This window comes from Platalea leucorodia (genome assembly GCF_965183815.1).
Source record: "Platalea leucorodia genome assembly, chromosome: 7".
Lineage (NCBI taxonomy): Eukaryota > Metazoa > Chordata > Aves > Pelecaniformes > Threskiornithidae > Platalea > Platalea leucorodia.
The window spans coordinates 13,195,597-13,214,647 of NC_138829.1; the positions used below are offsets into that span (position 1 = coordinate 13,195,597).

Here is a 19,051-nt window from a genome sequence, read left to right on the forward strand (position 1 = left end):
TCTTTACCCCACCAGCTACCCAGTTGCAAGTCTCGAAACCATTTTTTTTGCTAAGAGGAAAAATTAGAAACAGCTAACAAATTCTAAGCTATTCGCAATCACACTACTACCATCATTATCGCTTGATAACATTTTTAAAAATTATCATGTCTTCTCACGTATTTTTCATTTTGTATGTCTCTACATTTAAGATAAACGATCTTAAGTTTTTTCCATGCTTCTAATTACTCACAGTATTCACATATCTGAAAATTTAAGGTTCTGATGTATTATTTTATTGACGCTCTCTCAAAACCAGACAGTATCCCTATCAGAGTATCTTGAAACTATATAATGGTGTCTTTATATAGTCCCCATGTCCGTCTCACCTACCCTAATTTGCCTGCTAGATCAATGATGTTTATTCATGTTTTCCTATTAAAAAAGTCCTTGTAGAAACCGATGGGCTTTTACTTAGCCATTGATTTACTAGCATGTTCAAAAAGTTAGTAAGTCATGGTGGTCAAGCTTTATTTGTAGCAAAGAGTATTCACTAAAAACACTCACATAGTCTGGTATAGTAAAAAATTCCTGGTCTACTTTCCTCAGTCATTCCATCACCTCTTCAGTATGGACATTCTGCTACATTGCCAACCTCTGGCATAAACCTTACTTTCACTGAAACTGTATAGATCTTTACATAGTTCCTCACTTCCGCAGTTTTATTTAAAAAAATAAACTAAGCTGTCCTTCTGCATTGCCGTCTTCTTTTTTTTTTTTTTTTTTAAATTGGTAACTGTAATACCTCTTGTTTTAACATCAATATCTGATGGTACTTAGCAAGGGATACATAACTATCTTTCCAGTGTCCTCTCAAAGACTGATGCAAGAATGGTACCTAGCTTGCTTTCTGCAATACCCTAATCCTCAATCCTTTTCCTGCCTGGTGACCCAGACTCTTGCAAGCTTTATACTTCTCACAGATTTCTCTAAGTTTTTCTAATAAGAATTCCTATTTCAAACCATTCTATTAGCTCTGCTAGGACAAGACCTTTATCTTTGAAAAACAGCCTTATAACCTTCTAATCATCTCATTTACTTCCTGCACACTTTCTGAGCAAGGAAAAGCAGGAAAGCATGCACTTGGAAAGATGGCTAAAGAATGCTTAAACAGTTCCAACCCGTTTCATAATTTTATTTAGTTTATGATTTGTTTCTTTTCCATTAGCGTCACTTTTTTAACCTCCACCCCTTCTAACAATTGAGGCAGGGGAGGAGAGGGAAATCAAGCTCATCCATAGGAATGCAATGCACTCATTTTCCAGCTGGAATGCTATCAATGAAGCTGTATATAGCCCCAATATTATAGCTCTTAAAGTTGAATTCTTTGTAGAGAAGGTAAGACCTAGGTAGAGTCCTTGGTTTTCGTTTGGGCTGCTTGCGCATTTTATATTGTACAATACTGGCCGAAATCCCCAAACACTTCCAGCAGCTGGGACTGGGAACTTTGTTTGTAACCGCTTGTCCCAACTGCGTTTCTTCTAGAACTAAATGTTAGAGCACTCAGAGTTAGGAGGTATGAGTTTTAATTCCTTCTGGCCAGGATGGAAAGTGAACCAAGGTCTCAAATCTTGAGAAAATGGTTATGCGCTAGGAAACAGCATATTAAAAGATGGACACTACCATCAACACAACTCTAAGATTAAGCAGTACTCTTTTTTTTTTTTTTTTTTTAATAATCTTACATGTACCTTTCTCCACTAGAACTGGTTCTAGGCTCTGGAGCTAGTGAAAGGAGGCCTCTCTCCCCATCACATGGGCCTGGCTAAGCTACCCAAGGTCTGAAGAAAGACAGAGGTTTAATAAACCCGGTGCTCCTCACTGACTAGCTCTAACCAGCATTCCCATTCAGGGGAATGCTACCCTCATTCATTGCTCTGGACAGGCATGTAATTCAGCCACCAAGACTTACATGTAACGCATAAGGTTCCACTCCAGAGATAAGTGATTAAAAAACAGCAACCACTGAGCATGTCTTGGGAGGCATTCCAGCGTTTCTTTTAATTTTGACCTTAATCCAAAATGCCATAGTACAAATAATAAATAAAATATAATCTTGTAGGATAATTACACTGGAATTTTAAGAAAGTAACATAGGAGGTTAGGTTGACCATATGCTTATTTTTATTAAACTTCTTGTTTGATACATTGGTTCAAATTAACAGACTTTATCTCTGATCTCAACCAGTTTTTCAGCTCCAGATCACTTCTCTGGTCTTAAACTTTGCTGGATTTAGAGATACTCATATTACTGATACTCCTACCAGACATCTTAGTGATACTACAATGCTCCCTGGCACCTCTCCATTTTCCATCAGCTCCAAGTTTAAATCTCTAGTTTGAATGTCAGGATTCTGGTTCCACTTAACTGAAGTTAAATTAAAAATACCTGAAAAATCACTAAGCATTAGCTAAAGACGAAAAGACTGGAATGACCTTGAGAGTCCTTGCCCTGCAGCAGGTAGTGGAACGTGACAGATGGTGGACTGAGGAAGAAGACCCATGAGTGGGCAAGACAAATGCACACTTCACACATTTTTTTTTTTTTCAAAACATAGTAGCTTTAGCCACTAAGGCGGCTCTGAATAACAAACAAAAATGTCACCACTAGAATCTGACTATATTTTATACAAGTTTTCCTTATGAAAAAACAATTTTGTTATATAGAGAATAGAACATGACATGGTAGATTTTAGCCATATTTTAACTATCCTTAAAGCATAATCATTGTTCCCACCATGACACTAAAAGCTATTTCTAAGTGAAAGGAAAATGAAAGCTTCTGTAGTAGAAATGTCAAAAGAGACCACACAGCAGATTCACAGGCATTAGAAATATAACACTGTATTCCTGGCTGCTACAGTATCACTTAGAAGTAGCAGCTCTAATGAAGTTTATTACTCTAGGATAAATGGTTACAGGGCTGAAAATATAACCCAAGTTTATGTCTAGGATTAATAGTTGCTTAAAAAAAATATTAATTATTTAGAGTACTTTGTTATCTTCACATGGCTGTACCTGACAAGCCTCTTCTTTCACTGTCTTTTTCAGCATCTGCAAATCTTCAATTAAAGGCCCATCTGTTTCCATTGCAACAGGACTGTTCAGCAAACTCGTGTCACTATATGTTGGGTACTAATAAAACGCAAAGTGTTAAAATAATGATTCTTAGTAGTAATACTTAAATACTAAGAGTGTATTTAAGCATTTGAATGCTATGATTAGTTATTTGAGATTAGCTTCAATATCCTATGCTTCCAGGCACCAAGTTAATAAATTTTAAAATGGAACTCCGATACTTTCACTTGGCAGAAGTGTCGTGTTGAAAAATACAGTCAGAATACAAAAAATATGCTTTGATTATCTGCCACTGAATTTTAAAATATTCAGATTTTGCCAGTATTGAGTGTCTACTTTGGCAATCATTTATTTGAAACTTTATTAATACATTGTCTAGTGATTTGTGAACAGTGTAGCAATCCAAACACAATGATTTTACTTTCTGGTGCACTTTTGTGTTGGAAGAGAAAATACACTGTTATAAGGCCAAATATGGTTAATATATATTTAAAATAATTTCAAAACAAAATATTAAACTTTTCTGTCTTGAGAAAGTAAAACAGCCATAAAAGTCTTTTGGGGATAAAAAGCATCTTGTAGAAACACTTGTATAGCATCTAAAGCTTACTGTACAGCAAACTCAATATTTTAAATTCTATTTTAATTCAGATGAGGTGTATGCGGTCTTGAAATCAAAACTCATTTACGAACACACACACACACGTTTTCATCCATTTTTCCTCATAAATATTATAGTATTTGAGTGTACCAATAATGTAATACAGATGAGACAAACTAGAAGAAAACTGACAGCAAGGATTTAACAAATATAATGATCTAAAATCTTAAACTGTATTCTTGTCAAGCAGAGTCAGGACTAGCTCTGAACAAAAAGAATTGTCAGTAATTAGACAAATTAAAAAGTCAATAGAAATTCTAGGAAAAACCCCACACCTTAAAAATCCATTATATAGAGTGCTAAAAGCATTTATATCCTTACGTCAATTCAGTCGAGCACTCAAGTGTTCAAAGTAATAATTTTTATTTTAAATTGCTTCCAATTATTAGCCCTCTTCAAGCATACTATATACAGGTTGTGTTAACCAGTTTCAGAAAACATACACAGTGACAAAAAATTACTTGGGGAAAAAAAGGAAGTTTACACTGTAGAACTCTAAATTTTACTACTACAAGTCAATCCCCTTATTTAGCTGGACATGCAGTAGTTCATCATTTGTGATAGCAAATGACCACATATATCAAGTACTCTTCAAGCAAGGCTTTTGTATAGCTTATCTGATTAGAGGAATGTTTTGTCACTGAAAGTCAATTGCTGCTTTCATATGTATGGTTCTTTTTTGGTTAATTTAACTGATCTGTTGTTAACTGACATTTTGTTTAACAAATTTTATTTGAGCAGTTTAGTAATTGTTCCCTGAGAAACGGCACAAGAGGAAAAAAACATTTATGAAATTCCTCCTTCTTAGAAAAAAAAGATGACCCCATACTTCTGTTTATAGAGTACCGTTACTCCATCTTCCACCACTTTAAACTCAGCTAGGTGATGTTGGAAAGATACAGTACTGTAAATTTCTTGCTGCAGTATAGTAAAATTCTGGCTGCAAAGAAACTGAAATGCTTGGGGTTTTTTTGCCCATAGCAGCAATCAGTATGATTGAGATAAAGGAAAACTGGCAGCGTTCTCCAAACAAATTAAGTAAGGGGGGGGGGAAACAGCCCCAAGCCAAACCATCCCCTTCTCCCATAATTTCAAAATATAATGAATAGTCTAAAGGACCTTTGTTTCTTTATCAAAATTTCAGTTACATCAAGTAATGCCTGACAGGATGTTTTCCTTTTAGTAAGAACCTGAGGTGCAGGTTCACCAGAAGACCGGCCCAATGCAAGTATGAGAACAAATGCAGCAGACAAGAACGTACAACATTACTTTAATCCATTTGACACAGAGGAAAACTGACCAGCCATAACTCACAGTTTGCAGAAAGATCTCTTTTGTAACATATTGTTTGTAAAACAGCTTTTCAAGAGAAACCAACTATGGCATCTCTATATTTTCCATAATTTTGCACAATAACTTTTCAAACCGCAATACAGTATATCTCCTATTATAAGAAAAGGAAAAAAGTACTTCATATCATACTTTTCAGAAACCTTCTTTAAAAAAAATAATTACTTGCACAAGAGAAAGGTTACAAATTTTAAAAGTACTTTTATTGTATATCTTTCATAATACAATTAGCGAAATTGCTTTATTTCCATGATCAGTCAGACCTGTATCCCCCATTGATATTTAACAAAACTAAAGTATTTAAACATGAACATGTTAATCTTTTCTAAATACCTGGGGATTTGATTTGGCTAGATTTTCTATTTTAACCCATGCTTCTTCCCGTTCCTTCAATTTTAGCTTCTCTCTGAAAAAAAATTAGAAGCAAAAATGGCAAAAGCAGCTTTGTGAATCTCGCATCACAACTTGTACACTTTCTGAAATGTGGAGAAATTTACTAGAAGAATTCAACAGAATAAATTACTTAGCTATGCCTGTTTCAGCCTACTGCCTAAAATATCACTTACTGTTGACAGCATAATTTGCATCATATCAATACCCCATGATCGCAAAGCAACATTAAAAAGGAAAAAACTTAAATTTTCTCATGAAAGCAACAAACTGGCTGATACAAGTTTATCTTTAATAACTGTACATTGTTAAAAGAGTTAAAATTAAAACAGAAAGAAGTCTCGATCTATGTTAAAAGTGTGTTTGTGTTTTAAATTTATAGTGTTTGAATTCTATATTGAACCATAAGAAACTAACATCTGACCATAAGAAAAGGCAGAGATTCCTACTGTCAGCTCAATGGCTTCAGGTAATAGTTTAAAGGAAAAGGCCCAGAGACATTTTGAATTGCACACTAACACAGAAGTAACCAACAAAACCACACTCGTTCAAGGGAGTCACAAGCCAAGAGGGATGACATGGGATGTCTTCCCCCCCCCCCCCCCCCTTTTTAAATTAAAGGAGGAAAAGTGTGTTTCCTTATGCCTAATGTAATTCAAAATGGTAAAATCTAGGGGTTTTCTCCTTTCTTTCTCACAGACTTATTGCAGAGACTTGAATGAACACCTGTCTTTGAAAGGTGGTAGAGTTTAAAAGGGCTTTGAGCTTAAGAGCACTAAAAATGCTCTCAGGCTTTAATGCATAGAGCAGATGACCCAAATGTAAAAAAACAAACTAAACCAAAACCAAAACCCCAAACAGTTATATTCAAGCACATACACAATTTGCCTCCGACTCTTAATTAAAAGTTTGGGCTATTGCGTCACTCAGTACTCTGCCTGCCTTAGTTCACATTCAAAATGCCACCAAAAAAACCCAACCCAAAAACAGAGAAGAAAAGATTGCTTTCCCATTTAAAAGGGATTATATTTATTTGCTATGATGGAAGAGAAACTCACAGTCTTTTTTTAAAAGGCAAACATTCACATTTTGTTATCTATAAACACATGCATACATCTTAAAAATTTGTTATACTACAAGCTCATTTCTATTTAGATTGTAATAAGGAACTTCAAAACTTGGACAAATCAATCTACATTAATAATTTGTACTACTTCCAGTATATTGGTTTAAAATAGGTATATAATTTGAACCACTACTTGAAGGAATCCCTGTTCACTTTGAAATGAAAAATAAAAATTCAAATCCAGGTATTCTCAGTACCCACTTTCTAACTATGCTACCCAGCCCCTAAAACGAGAGCCAAACTATTAATACTTTTGACTTCCTGATCTCACTTTCGTAGGCTTTATAATATACTGAATATTCAAAAAATTATGTCTATTTAACAAAATTGGAAGTAGAGGAACAGAAGATAGGTGACTTTATGACCATAAAAGTTATCTGCATTTTTGGGCATAAACCAGAAAAATTCTAGCTTCCAAATCCCTGCTCTGTTCACTGGCCTATGCAAGAATACACTAAACTCAGCAGGATTCTTCTGGCAAATAATGTACCAACACCCTGTATTTCAACAGAGTAACAACGCTATTTCGGGTAATTTCCAGAAAAACATGTACATGTGCTTACACACAATGCAATGCTGAAAAATACTGGAAAAGTGTTTTGGGAAGAACTGAGTGACAACATGAAAGAAAACAACACTGGGTAAATAAAGCATGCTAAAACAAACACGGGATGTAAACTAAACTGTTTAACAGATCTTTTGCACTGGGCTTCATGATTAGCGGTGTCCCTCCCCCAAAAAATTAATTTTTAGGAAGATGGTGACCCCCAGCAGTATTAGGCTAAAGACTACACATCCTACTCTTAAGAAGACTTTACATTCGCATATAACGAGAAGTTTCATCAAGTCACTTTTGAGACTCTTGTACTGTAATCAAATGGGCACAACCTCCCACTAATGACACAGTAGGTTTTCAGAGTTAAAGCACTCTGAACAAATTATTCAAGAACAGACAGACACACTGACATGAAAACTTACTTCAGTTTTTCTGCTTTAAATTGCTGTGTGCAGTCATCGAACAGTTTTTGGTTCATCTCCATGAAGAGTTTCAGAGCATTGTATATCAAGCCATGTATTGTCCTATAAGTAAAACTTCTGGTTGAAACTCAGAGTACTTTAAACTTTGAAATCTATTTTTTCTGGTCAACAGTAGCCAATAGCCTACATAACTGGAAAATTACATCATTTCAGAATAAGTGGAAACAAAACTAGTTAGTGGAAGTTTCAGTTTACCCTCAAAAGGGCTAATACAAGTACTAAAATTACCAACTTCGAACGCAGTTTTCTTACTCTATAGTACTACTCGTCACTTACACTTCTGATGTTTGAACTTCATTTTTAATACTATGTGTATCAATACAGGACTAGTTTTGAAATTTAGTAGCTGACACTAATCAAACTAGGGTTATTAGAGAAAATGCAAGATGATACTAAAGATCTTGATATAAGTAACTTACTGGCAACTGACAAATTAAAGAAAAAAAAGAAGTCAGTCATTAAAAGGAGCCTAGAAAAGACACCATTCATTTTGAAAACTGCCACACAGCAACAGCGCTCACTTTAACACAATTAGGCCAGGACTCTTCAGAAAAGTGTTAGAAAAGTGAAGTGGAAAACACAAAAAAAAAAACCAAACCCAAAATAATCTGCTTTATGAAGCACTTTTACACAGTAATTTACAGTTCCAGTCTGTAATCTATTGCTGATCATTAAATCCCCAAAGCAATCAGTTAAATGATTACTTTGTATCATACATGTGGGTTACAAGTAAGAGTGCAGCTGTACTGGGTAGCATGACTTCTGCCCAGAATAAAATGAAGGCATGGCCTTGAAAGGCAGAAAAAACAACCAACAGCAATCCACATTTACTATGTACAGTTGCATCACTGAATCAGAATTTTATTAATGAGTACATTATTTGTTACTGCTTACATCCAGCGACAGTAACCAATGACTTTAACATCACTTTATCTTCCGTTTCTTTTCCTGTGTTTAGTGGCAGCTCGATTACACATTCTTGGCCAACCCATCAGCAGTCCTCAATTCATGGCCAGCACTAGACTGTGATACTTTCACCATCCCAGCAGTTGCACAATAGCCCAAACAAAGAGGCACTTTACAATGGAACAGCTGCAGAAAGGAGCTGACCAGGACTGTTTTCATGCGCAAGTACTACGTTATTGTGCGGGAAAAAAGTGAAAATAGTCAATGGAGAAAGAAGACAAAACAATAAGCAAAGCTGAAAAAAAAAGGGGGGAGGAAAGGAAAAAATGACCTGATCTACAACATATTCCACTAGAATGCAAAAGAAATGCAAATCAGCAAAGAGGTTAGAGATCAGAAATCAAAGTTAGTCTTTAATGCCAAATTCGCTTCATGTTAATAAAAACACATCATGGATTAGATGCACTAAACCACTGTTTCTTGTTTAATGAAAAAAGGAAAAAACTATCTTCCTCAATTCTTAATATTTCCTAAAAATTTTGACAACAGTAGTCTCCTCCTTATCCAGCAACTTTAATGTCGTAGAATAAATAGCTCAACACACTGTTAAAACTAGCAACTCAAAGATCTGAACCACTTTTAAGCCTAAATCTAGACATAAGTGAAGTAGCAGAATTTTATTTGTACAAGTTTCTTACTTGTTCCAATGCGTCTTTGAATTCCGGTACAAGGATGGAAACATGATGGGTAAAATCTTTGCTGCGTTATCACTAATTAAACTCATAATATATTCATTATTCCAGTAGTATAATGCTCGCTCCGCAACCTAAGAAGACATGAAAAAAGGAACGCTTCTTCAGACAATCCCTTAAAGAGCAAATAATTTAAACATTTGGCAAATATAAGGGAAAGGTAAGAAAAGTTGCAACTTAGATTTGGATTTTTCTAGTACAAAAGTCATGGAGCTGATGGAAAGAGAGATGGAAAAATTGCTTTTTCCTTCATAGGGACATGACTCAAACTATAACCTATGAAATCTGAAATTCAAGCAAAGAAATGTTTTCCCAAAGAAAGAGTATTTGTAGAACTCTTACAAGCAGTGAAATGCAAACACTATGTACTGAAACGGTTGAGGTACTTCTGAAAACGGCGAGCTTTTAAGCTTTTATGTTAAGCATAACACTGAAGTGAATCACTCAATATGAACGCACATACTGCACTCTTGAAAAGAAACAATAAAGCTAACATTTGACACAGAATTGAAGACTTTTTTTTTGCAACAAATAAAAGTCATTACAGTGAATAATAGTAGGTAAAACCATGAACAAGTTTGCTTTATAGAAATCCTCATATTATTGTATATGCAATAAGTACAAACCTGAAAGTGTGGACTGGACACACATTTGGCTAGCTGTCTGAAAAGAGGCTCCATAACTTTTACAAATTCAGATGGTTCAATAACATCTAAAATTTCTTCTAGTTCATTTAAAAACATGACTTCTTTTGGACTGTGAGTCTTTGGCCAGTATTTCAGCAGTGCCATTACAACCTGTAGAGACAAAGTGAACGTAATATTCATGATACTTTGACTTTACCTTGCACTAAATTATATCTCATTAAGAAGTCTGATATTTTAAACAGAACACAAAACTCAGATTGCTTGTCCCATGTGACAGCAGTGATTGGATATGGTTCAGTGTCACAGAAATAACTGTTGATAGGTCTTAAAACACTTCTTCAGAAAATAAACTTACACACTTAAAAGACATGTTCAAAAACAATAATCAAAAGAGTAGAGAAAGTAACCTGACATCTAACTTCACATGATCATCAAATCAAAGTGCAAATTTGCTACTATACTATGGGGAAAATTATCTGCCACTTAAATAATAGCAGCTTTCAATCTCTAATTTCTTGGAGGCGTACTCCAAAACTCAAGAAATTAAGTTCTATCATTACATTTTAAGAAAAGATTCACTATAAACACCCAAACTGACAGGTGACCGACTAGTCTAGGCATGTTACCCTTAAACGCCGAGTTTTATTTAATTGAGTATATTACTATAATCACAGTCTTAACTTTCTTCATGATTATTAAATTATTTACCCAGCTTGCCGAAGCAGTTTTTGCCTAGCAAACCACAAACATTCGAAAGATGGATGGGGGGGAAGGGGAGGAAGTGGTGAGACAACCAAGGGATCCATAAAAATGTGACACAAAAGGAAGTCATCTGCCAGTTGGCTCACAACTCTTCAGAGTCTATACAGCTGTGGGAAATGTTTCTAGAGTCTAATTGAAAAACAAACTCTCTCATCTATTGCATATATAAGTAGAAGAATTTAAGTCTGAAAAGTGATACTAGTTTAGCAGTTAAATATATTTAAACATTGTATTTATTAGTGGAGTTATCAATTACATAATTTATTCAAGAATCTTCAAAAATACACAAAGTTATATTGAAGGAATAACAACTCTTGTGCTGTTAGCAATTTCTGATTTAAGGAAAATGCGAGTAGACACAAGTGTTTTTGTTAGGAAAGGAACATCTTTTTCCAAAGATGTCAGTTTTCAAACCAAAGTGTAAAATTTTAAAATTTCAGTTGTTGGGGTTTTTTGTGTGTGTGGTTTTTTTTTTTTTTTTTTTTAAACTATAAAACCTGTTTTCCATCTGTAGCAATCTGGTGCCAAACAATATTCAAATAGGAAGACATTTTCCATCAAAGGGTATTTAAACCATGTTAAATATTTAAAAATGACTGGCATATCAAAAATATCTAAATTTAAGATTGAGTGCTGAGAAATTAATACAACCTTGAAAGTATAAGTTTAACCACCAAACAAAAGCATTTATAAAGATTAAAAAGCCACATGAAGAACAAAAATATGACAGTGTCTGTCTAGTCCTAGATGTAGAACTGGACAATAAAAACCCCACCCAAAACAGTACAGACTTCTTGAAAAACTCTTAAAGGTTATATTTGTCTTTTTATATAGTTTAAGTGTTGCAACAATCCATTAGCCTTTCTCTCAGACAACATATTTTTTTTTTTCCTCTCATTCAGGAATAAAAAGCAGTCTCTTTTTTTGTTTTCTGAAATGGAGGACATTTTTATAGAAGTCCAGATTTTTATATTTAGAAACTATAAGCAGTATTTAATATCATCACTGACAAGATAACTCAGTGAGAAATCAGTGCATCTTTCATGTATGTATTATTTCATCATGAAAGCAGACACTGTGTCCTCAATGAAGCCTTGGGAAATTTATGCAGATTTTTTTAATAAGATGTCAAAAAGTCTCATATGACAATTATAAGAGGAAACAAAGAGTTTCAGTTTGAAATGACCAGAATTTTTGAAAGGGAACTTGCTACTGCAGTGATGCATGTGCTAAGTTTTTAAAGAATGTTGTAATCATGTCCTAATTTGGGATCAAAAAAGGAAACAGCCTTGATTGTGTTTTAGTTCAGATTTGTACTAGGAAATATGTAACATCCTAGCCGACGTCTGGAAGAAAGCTAAGATTTCAAGATCTCATATAGCACGAATGACAGAATGTCTGAGATTTGATATCTTAACAAGTATTAAAAGCTCCAAGTAGAAGACAGTTCTTGCTCAGCTGCATACTTTGTTTCAAGAATCCCAGTTTTTGCAATGGAAATGGTTATAATCTAATAATGTGCACTTTTGTTAGTAGCAATCGTTTTACTGATTGCTACTTAGTGATTAAACGTATCAGTTCTTACCTACTTAATATTGAGCGTAATGATGCAAAACACTATATACTATTGAGGACAGTTAAAAGTATTCATCTATGCAATTATGTGCAGCCAGACCAAAGTCTGGTTTTGTCTACGGTCCAAACTTGGTAGACACGAACAGGATCTGACTCAAAAGCCTTGCATCAGTTGGTAGTTCCATGCGCCAGAAATCTGTGTTCCATCATAACATCAGTGTCTCAACGGAGCACAGTTCAGGCAAGCTAACTTCTGACTAAACTGCTTTTGGAGCAACCATCTCATATCCAATCAGCCAGAACAAACGAAGCAGAATAAACTCTGGTCTGTTTGTAAGAGGCATGCTCTTAATGTTGTTTTAATTCATTTTGGACATTCTAAACAACTGTTGGAAAAACTGAATTTGATAGATCAAAATGGTTAAATATTTGACTCTTCTTAATAAAAACAATTACATATCAATGCTTTATTCATGAAACCTCCTTAAACAGTCTACAGATGAAAGGGATATTAATATTCCAAAGTATATAATAATAGCAAGATAAACTTACTGGTTCTGTAAGCGTGCTGTCCTTTTCTAAAAATTGAACTACGCAGTACGCCAGCTACAGTAAAAGAAAAAGATTTTTATTAATGGTCACTGTGAAACTGAACACACTTTGAAATCATTAGCATAAGTGGAGAACACTACTGAATTCAAATAAAAACACAACAGTTTTTCTATGATTTTACAAAAAATATTTGGCAGACAATTTAAACAAAAGGGTAAATATGCTTTACCAATTTTTCCCAACCTTCCCAAGTCTGTCCTCACCTTTTTCTGGGTTATAATATAGACAAACACATAATTTGATGTTTTCTTTTTAAATCTAGTACTTTGCATTTCAGCACACTTCATCTTTGCAAACATAGGACTTAAAAGTCACAATCTTGTCCTCTAAAGTGCTTTCCTCTCGCTAATGTTTTGGTGTCCCATGCTGATTTAATAACTATTTTCTACTTCATAACCTAAGTTAGTTAAAAATGCATTGTTGTAAATCTTAGGATTTTCTATATATGAGAACTAACGATAACTATGCATATCAATGTAAAGCTGATGCAAGCTGAGGATGAATTACAGTATTTACCAACTTCAATTCTGAGAATGAGACTGTGTATCTGTGCCTAAACGATGAACTATTACATCTCTCTCACTTGATAGTCCAATAGTCCCAAAGTAAATGGAAAGATCCCTGCACACCTCATGAACTGTTTAAGCATTTTCCTAATGTCTCTCCATTTATGGAAGTTCAGCTGATGAGCCCAATTCCTTTCCTGGTTTTGGTGATTACTACCAAGAATGTCCCTAGGCAATCTGAGGAATGTACAAAGATTATTACATCTAGTGTTCCCCACTATTCTAAAGTAAATTTGAATTGAATATAGAAATTAGCTTTCTTCATGTAAATCTGGATTTGGCAGCACATCCTTCTGAATATCTGCCACTGTTTCAATATGAATTTTTGTGGTTTTACTCTGGTGTTTCACACACTGAACTCACTTGAAGTGCCTTCCCATTTCATCCAGTAGGACATGTAAGAGAGGCAGCCCTATGTCACTATTTTCTTTTTACTGATAGCAATGAGGAATGCAAATCACCTGAAGGTTTGGAAGAATTAGTTTGTGAAATAAGGGGACAAGATAAAGACCAATCCATCTCAGGTAGGCAGAAGAAAAGGTGGCGATCACAGATGTCTGCACTACTTGAGAGAAAGGTCTGATTGGCTACACCCCAACATCTTACGTTCATAACATTAGAAAAAAAGAAAAAAACCCTTTTGAAAAAGGAGCCACTCTAGCCTACTACTTCAACAGAAACTGATGTGAGACCCAGTAGGCAAGATCCAAAGCAAATGCTTATAAGCATCTCTAATTGCTAGAGAATTTTAATTATACAAATGGAGTTCTTAAAAATACAAGTTGTTAGTAATTTTAGTTGAAGAAATGGTACTTAAAACTTGGAGTACTTGAACTTATACAGAAAGTGTTGAACTTTCAAATTATAAAAACAAAGCTGTGTAACAACCTCTCACAGAGAAAATTTCAGCCTATCACAATAATACTGTATTTTCTCTAACATTGTATGATTTCCTACTCCTCTAGGAATTCCAAATGGAACTAAAACTCAGCACAGAAAAGATACAGCTTGTTTAAAAGCGCGATACAACTCAGATGTCCCCTTTTTTTCCTGTGTACTTCTAAAAAGATCTATTGAATTGAATAATGATGTCCTAGTAAATGCCTAGTTCCTTCAAAATATCAACAATTGTAAGAAACCGAATTCAGCTGAAATTCTCCATGTAGTTTAGAAAAAGCTGTTTATAGATGAAATTCATTAAAACCATACTTTCCTGCAATTTTTGTATGGCTAAATATTACAGACAAGAACAAGATAAACAAAAAATTCTGTGTGTGGATAAATATCAAGAACTTTCACATTAATCAACCTTCATGCGTTTCATCTATAAACACTACAGTGCTTTTAAAAAAGGTATTTATTTATTTATACACACACGAATGTATTTTTATTTTTTACCCCTCAACAAATGAAGCATTTTAGGTATATATATTAAATAATTTCCCCAAGGCCACTTAGCATGGAAATGTTGGAGCTTAGAACAGAATCCACGTCAGAATGACTAGACTCCCCTGACCTCTCTAGGCAAACTTACTTTAACACTAGTATGAAAAGTGCTGAACAAAACTTACCTGTGGATGGTAAACACTGAGTGATTTTACTTTGTGCAATGGTAACAAAACCTTCAATAGGAATATTTTGTGCTCTTCTTTTAATGGTAAGGCAAATCCATTAATTATGCTGCCAGGGAAAGAAATTTAAAAATAAAAATCGGTAATTATGCAAACTCTGCACTACTGTAGAGGATATACCAAACCCCTTGTTTTTAATTGCATGTTTTTTGGCAACCTCCTGGAGAACATGATGCAACAGAAAAATTTACAAATTAAGCATGCATCAGAGACAATTTAATTTTTTTGATCCAGTTCTCGAAAGATTACAAATCAATAGAGTAGTCAAATCAACCTCTGCCCATCCCTCACCCAAGTCTTTCACAGGTACCAAATTCTTCTTCCAAGCAACATACATGACCACATCTACACTTCAGATTCCAACTTTCACTATGAACTATTCACTATCATCAAAGCTTTGAATACATATTTGTCCCAGCTTCTTCACAGAATTAAAGAATGAACCAGAGACTGGACACAGAAGAGATCAATCCAGGATGGCAGACAAGTCAAAACATGACTTCTACTAAAATATTACTATTTCTGCAAGACCCTAGCATATAACCAAACAGCATCTCAACACATGACATCCCAGTTCCAGGCGAGCACAGATGTGGCTCAATACTGGGCCGATGGCACCTTCACCTAAAAACACAGTACTAGAACAGTGTTTTGTGTTCACTCACTTTGCTAGCATTAACATCAGTTAAAACATCCAGAATCCTATTGCCCATTTCCTATTTTAAATCCTATTTTATTCATTCTACTGCTTTTCTCTTCTCTAACAAGGACAGAAGGCACCCAGGCAAAAGGAACCTGCCAAACTTATCTTAAAAAAACACATTAAAGAAATTCAGAGTTACATATATTTCAGATTTCAGAAATCAGATGATGTCACAGAATTAAAGCTTGCTAAATAACACTTGCTCACCCTTGCTGCGCATGCTTAAAATAATTTTCACTAGTAATGACTGTACAACTATTTTGAGGATATGAGGTTATTCCTCCTGAAGTCCCTTAGTGCACAATATCAAAACCCCATTTCTACATTAACATTTCTACGGTGTTCTTGTCGCAACTTCCATATACTTGACAAATATACATTAACTTAACTTAAAAGAAAAAAAGTTTCTCCAAGATGTTTTAAGGGTTGTTAACCACAAAGAGGAGCAGAATTGTAGGGCAAGTTTGGCCTCAATTGAGTGTGAAGAAATTCTGCAATCCTGTCAAGAAATGACCATCAGCAAAAACATAACCACCTTAGTAGCTCCTACTGGAAGTGTTCATTTGTCCAGTATTATATAGCACTTAGCAAAGGAAAAGAATGAAATCCAGTACTTCAGTATGAAATTCAATTCCTCTTTACTTCTGACAAGCAAAAACCCAGGAATCCAACTGAAAACTGTTACTCATAAGCAGCTCTATGTCAACAACATGCTGTGTGAAACTCCTTAATGGATTGGAAGAATAACCAATACAGAACAGTTACAGCTCGGAAGCCTCATTTAGCTACTGGAAATTTTGATTTGGAAGCCTGAGGAATAAAAAATACTGAACTTCTAAATTTGTAACACTTAAAGCTAACCTAACAAAACCAAGAAGGAAAAAGCTGGTGACTTAAGTAACAGTTTTTGAAGATTCAGCTCCATATTCTAGTATTTAAGCTTTAGAGTCTTATACCTTGATGTATACCTTGTACTTCGGTATACCTTGATGAGTATTACTTGATTATAGTATCTTGAAGTAATGATGGATATGTAACTCCTTTAATGATTGAACATTTTGTTGAAAATTAAATAACTATTCTGGGCAGACACGTAGACCTAAAAAAATTTAAAACATCTTTCCAATTTCAACAGCATTCTGGGCTGCATTAGGAACAGCACTGCCAGCAGGTTGAGGGAGGTGATTCTTCCCCTCTGCTCAGTCCTGGTGAGACACATCTAGAGTGCTGGGTCCAGTTCTGGGCTCCCCAGCCCCAGAAGGATGTGGACGTACTGGAGGGAGTCCAGCAAAGTGCCATGAAGACAATGAAAGGGCTGGAGCACCTGACACGCAAAGAAAGGCCGAGAGAGCTGCTTAGCCTGGGGAAGAGAAGGCTCAAGGGGATCTTACCCATGTGTACAAATACCTGAAGGGATGATGGTGTGAAGAAGACAAAGTCAGGCTCTTCTCAGTGGTGCCCAGTGAAAGGGCAAGAGGCAATGGGCACAAATTGAAACACAGGAAATTTCATTCAAAATAAGAAGAAAACCTTTTTATTGTGAGTGTGGTCAAACATGGGAACCCACTGCCCAGAGAAGTTGTGGAGTCTCCACCCTTGGAGATATCCAAAGCCTGACCAGCCTGAGCAACCTACTCTCGCTGACCTGTTATTTTTATGTGCAAAAATATGGAAACACCATGAAGTAAACCTAACTAAGCTTTTAAAGGGTATTAATGTATAAAAACCAAAAGCTTGCACATGGATTGGAAAAATCAGTTGATAAAAAACACACTAGTTTTCACGAGCCTATCAGCTTTAAGTTGTAAAATTTTAGTTTCAAGTGCTTTCAGATGCATCACTGAAGTTTGCTATATAATGGGATTAACAAAAGAAGGCTTCTGAATTTTCATAACCTATGCTCCCTTTGTTTACCTGCTATGCATTTAGTGATGTTAGAAGAATTTTTGAATAAATTTCAACTCATTACATGTTATTTGTAGTTGCTTTACAACTAATATTAATTACAAGGATCCTAAGCTAGAAAATAAGACTTAAAAAATAAGATTTAAAAAATTGACACATCCCAAAATGTTGCCACAGGGTTCAAGTTTTTGCTGTGTTTCTGCAATCTCACAGAAAACTTATTCTCTTCATTACAGCTTTCCCACATGATATGAAGCTATTTTAATCTTGTCTCAAAGCAATCTGCAATTCCCAACTTGATTTTTAAAGTCTCCTCTGAAGACCAAGTGAGTTTGATGAAACAAAACCTACAACTTACCTTCCCAGTATTTCCAGTAATTCTGCTATGCCATTGTGATGTTCTGTTTCATAAATAAACCTAAATAAATGAGAAGTTTTACTCAGTTACTGCATAAGAAAGATACAAGTTTAACACAGAGATCCCCATCTGCCATTACAGGTAACCTTGACCTCCCAGGTTTTAGTCACTCAGTAAAAAGGAAGCAGAAATGTACAGTGGAAAAGAAACCTTGTGGAAACATAAATCAAGAGCACATTAAGCTGCTTTCAACATTCACACTTGCTTGCTCTTTTCTCCCACATTTAACAAAGCAGTATGCACTTGAGCTTTTTCCAATGATCATATTCTATGCCATTTTAATAATGCAAAACTGAACACAGCAAACACCACTTTAAATATTAAAATAACAGAAGAGCATCTGGCATAATCAAATGCCATGACTCAACCTTCTGTACTGCACAAGGTGCTCAACCAGTTACTAAAAAGCTCTTTGGCATTACAGACTTCTGTGCATACAAAATGCTCTGTAATAAACAGAGGAAGGAAAAAGTTTCCTGAATTTTCTTTTGATATAGAGCACCGTAATTTACTAGGCAATCACCTCTCACCCTTCTTCCCAATTGCCTGAGTGTAAACTTATTGAGAAAGTTCTATGCACAACTTCAGGTATTTTGCAAATAGTTATGAAAATTTACACTTATGAGAAAATAATTCCACTCATTAGAAAATATTTTTCTATTTGAAAATTTGTCATAGATTAACATATTAACAGCTACTTTTAATGCAGAGTATTTAATGTGACTGTTTTTTCTCCTTAAAGACCCTTTCCATATAATTCAGGACAACAATTCCAAGCAGCACTAAAGACAATGATACAAAAAGCTTTAGACTGAATTAACAGGAACATAGTGGTTTAATAATTTTTATAAAAATATATTTTACATTAGAAATACAGAAGATTAATGTACTA

The 19,051-nt window shown here is 34.8% G+C and overlaps 1 protein-coding gene across 4 annotated transcripts in view; it reads right to left on the bottom strand.

The window, feature by feature from the left end:
- The window catches only part of PPP2R5C (protein phosphatase 2 regulatory subunit B'gamma), an 84,253-nt gene that overhangs the window by 1,946 nt on the left and 63,256 nt on the right, over positions 1-19,051 (bottom strand). For 2 of the 4 annotated variants that reach the window (XM_082318637.1, XM_082318639.1), the window contains 8 exons: positions 18,100-18,159; positions 15,074-15,182; positions 12,877-12,930; positions 9,967-10,137; positions 9,287-9,414; positions 7,623-7,724; positions 5,462-5,534; positions 3,058-3,174 (listed from right to left, as the gene is read on the bottom strand). In XM_082318637.1, the coding sequence (XP_082174763.1) occupies positions 3,058-3,174; positions 5,462-5,534; positions 7,623-7,724; positions 9,287-9,414; positions 9,967-10,137; positions 12,877-12,930; positions 15,074-15,182; positions 18,100-18,159 (814 nt within the window). Of the gene's footprint in view, positions 1-3,033; positions 3,175-5,461; positions 5,535-7,622; positions 7,725-9,286; positions 9,415-9,966; positions 10,138-12,876; positions 12,931-15,073; positions 15,183-18,099; positions 18,160-19,051 lie in introns of all 4 variants that reach the window. The other 2 variants (XM_082318636.1, XM_082318638.1) reach the window with 1 other exon arrangement.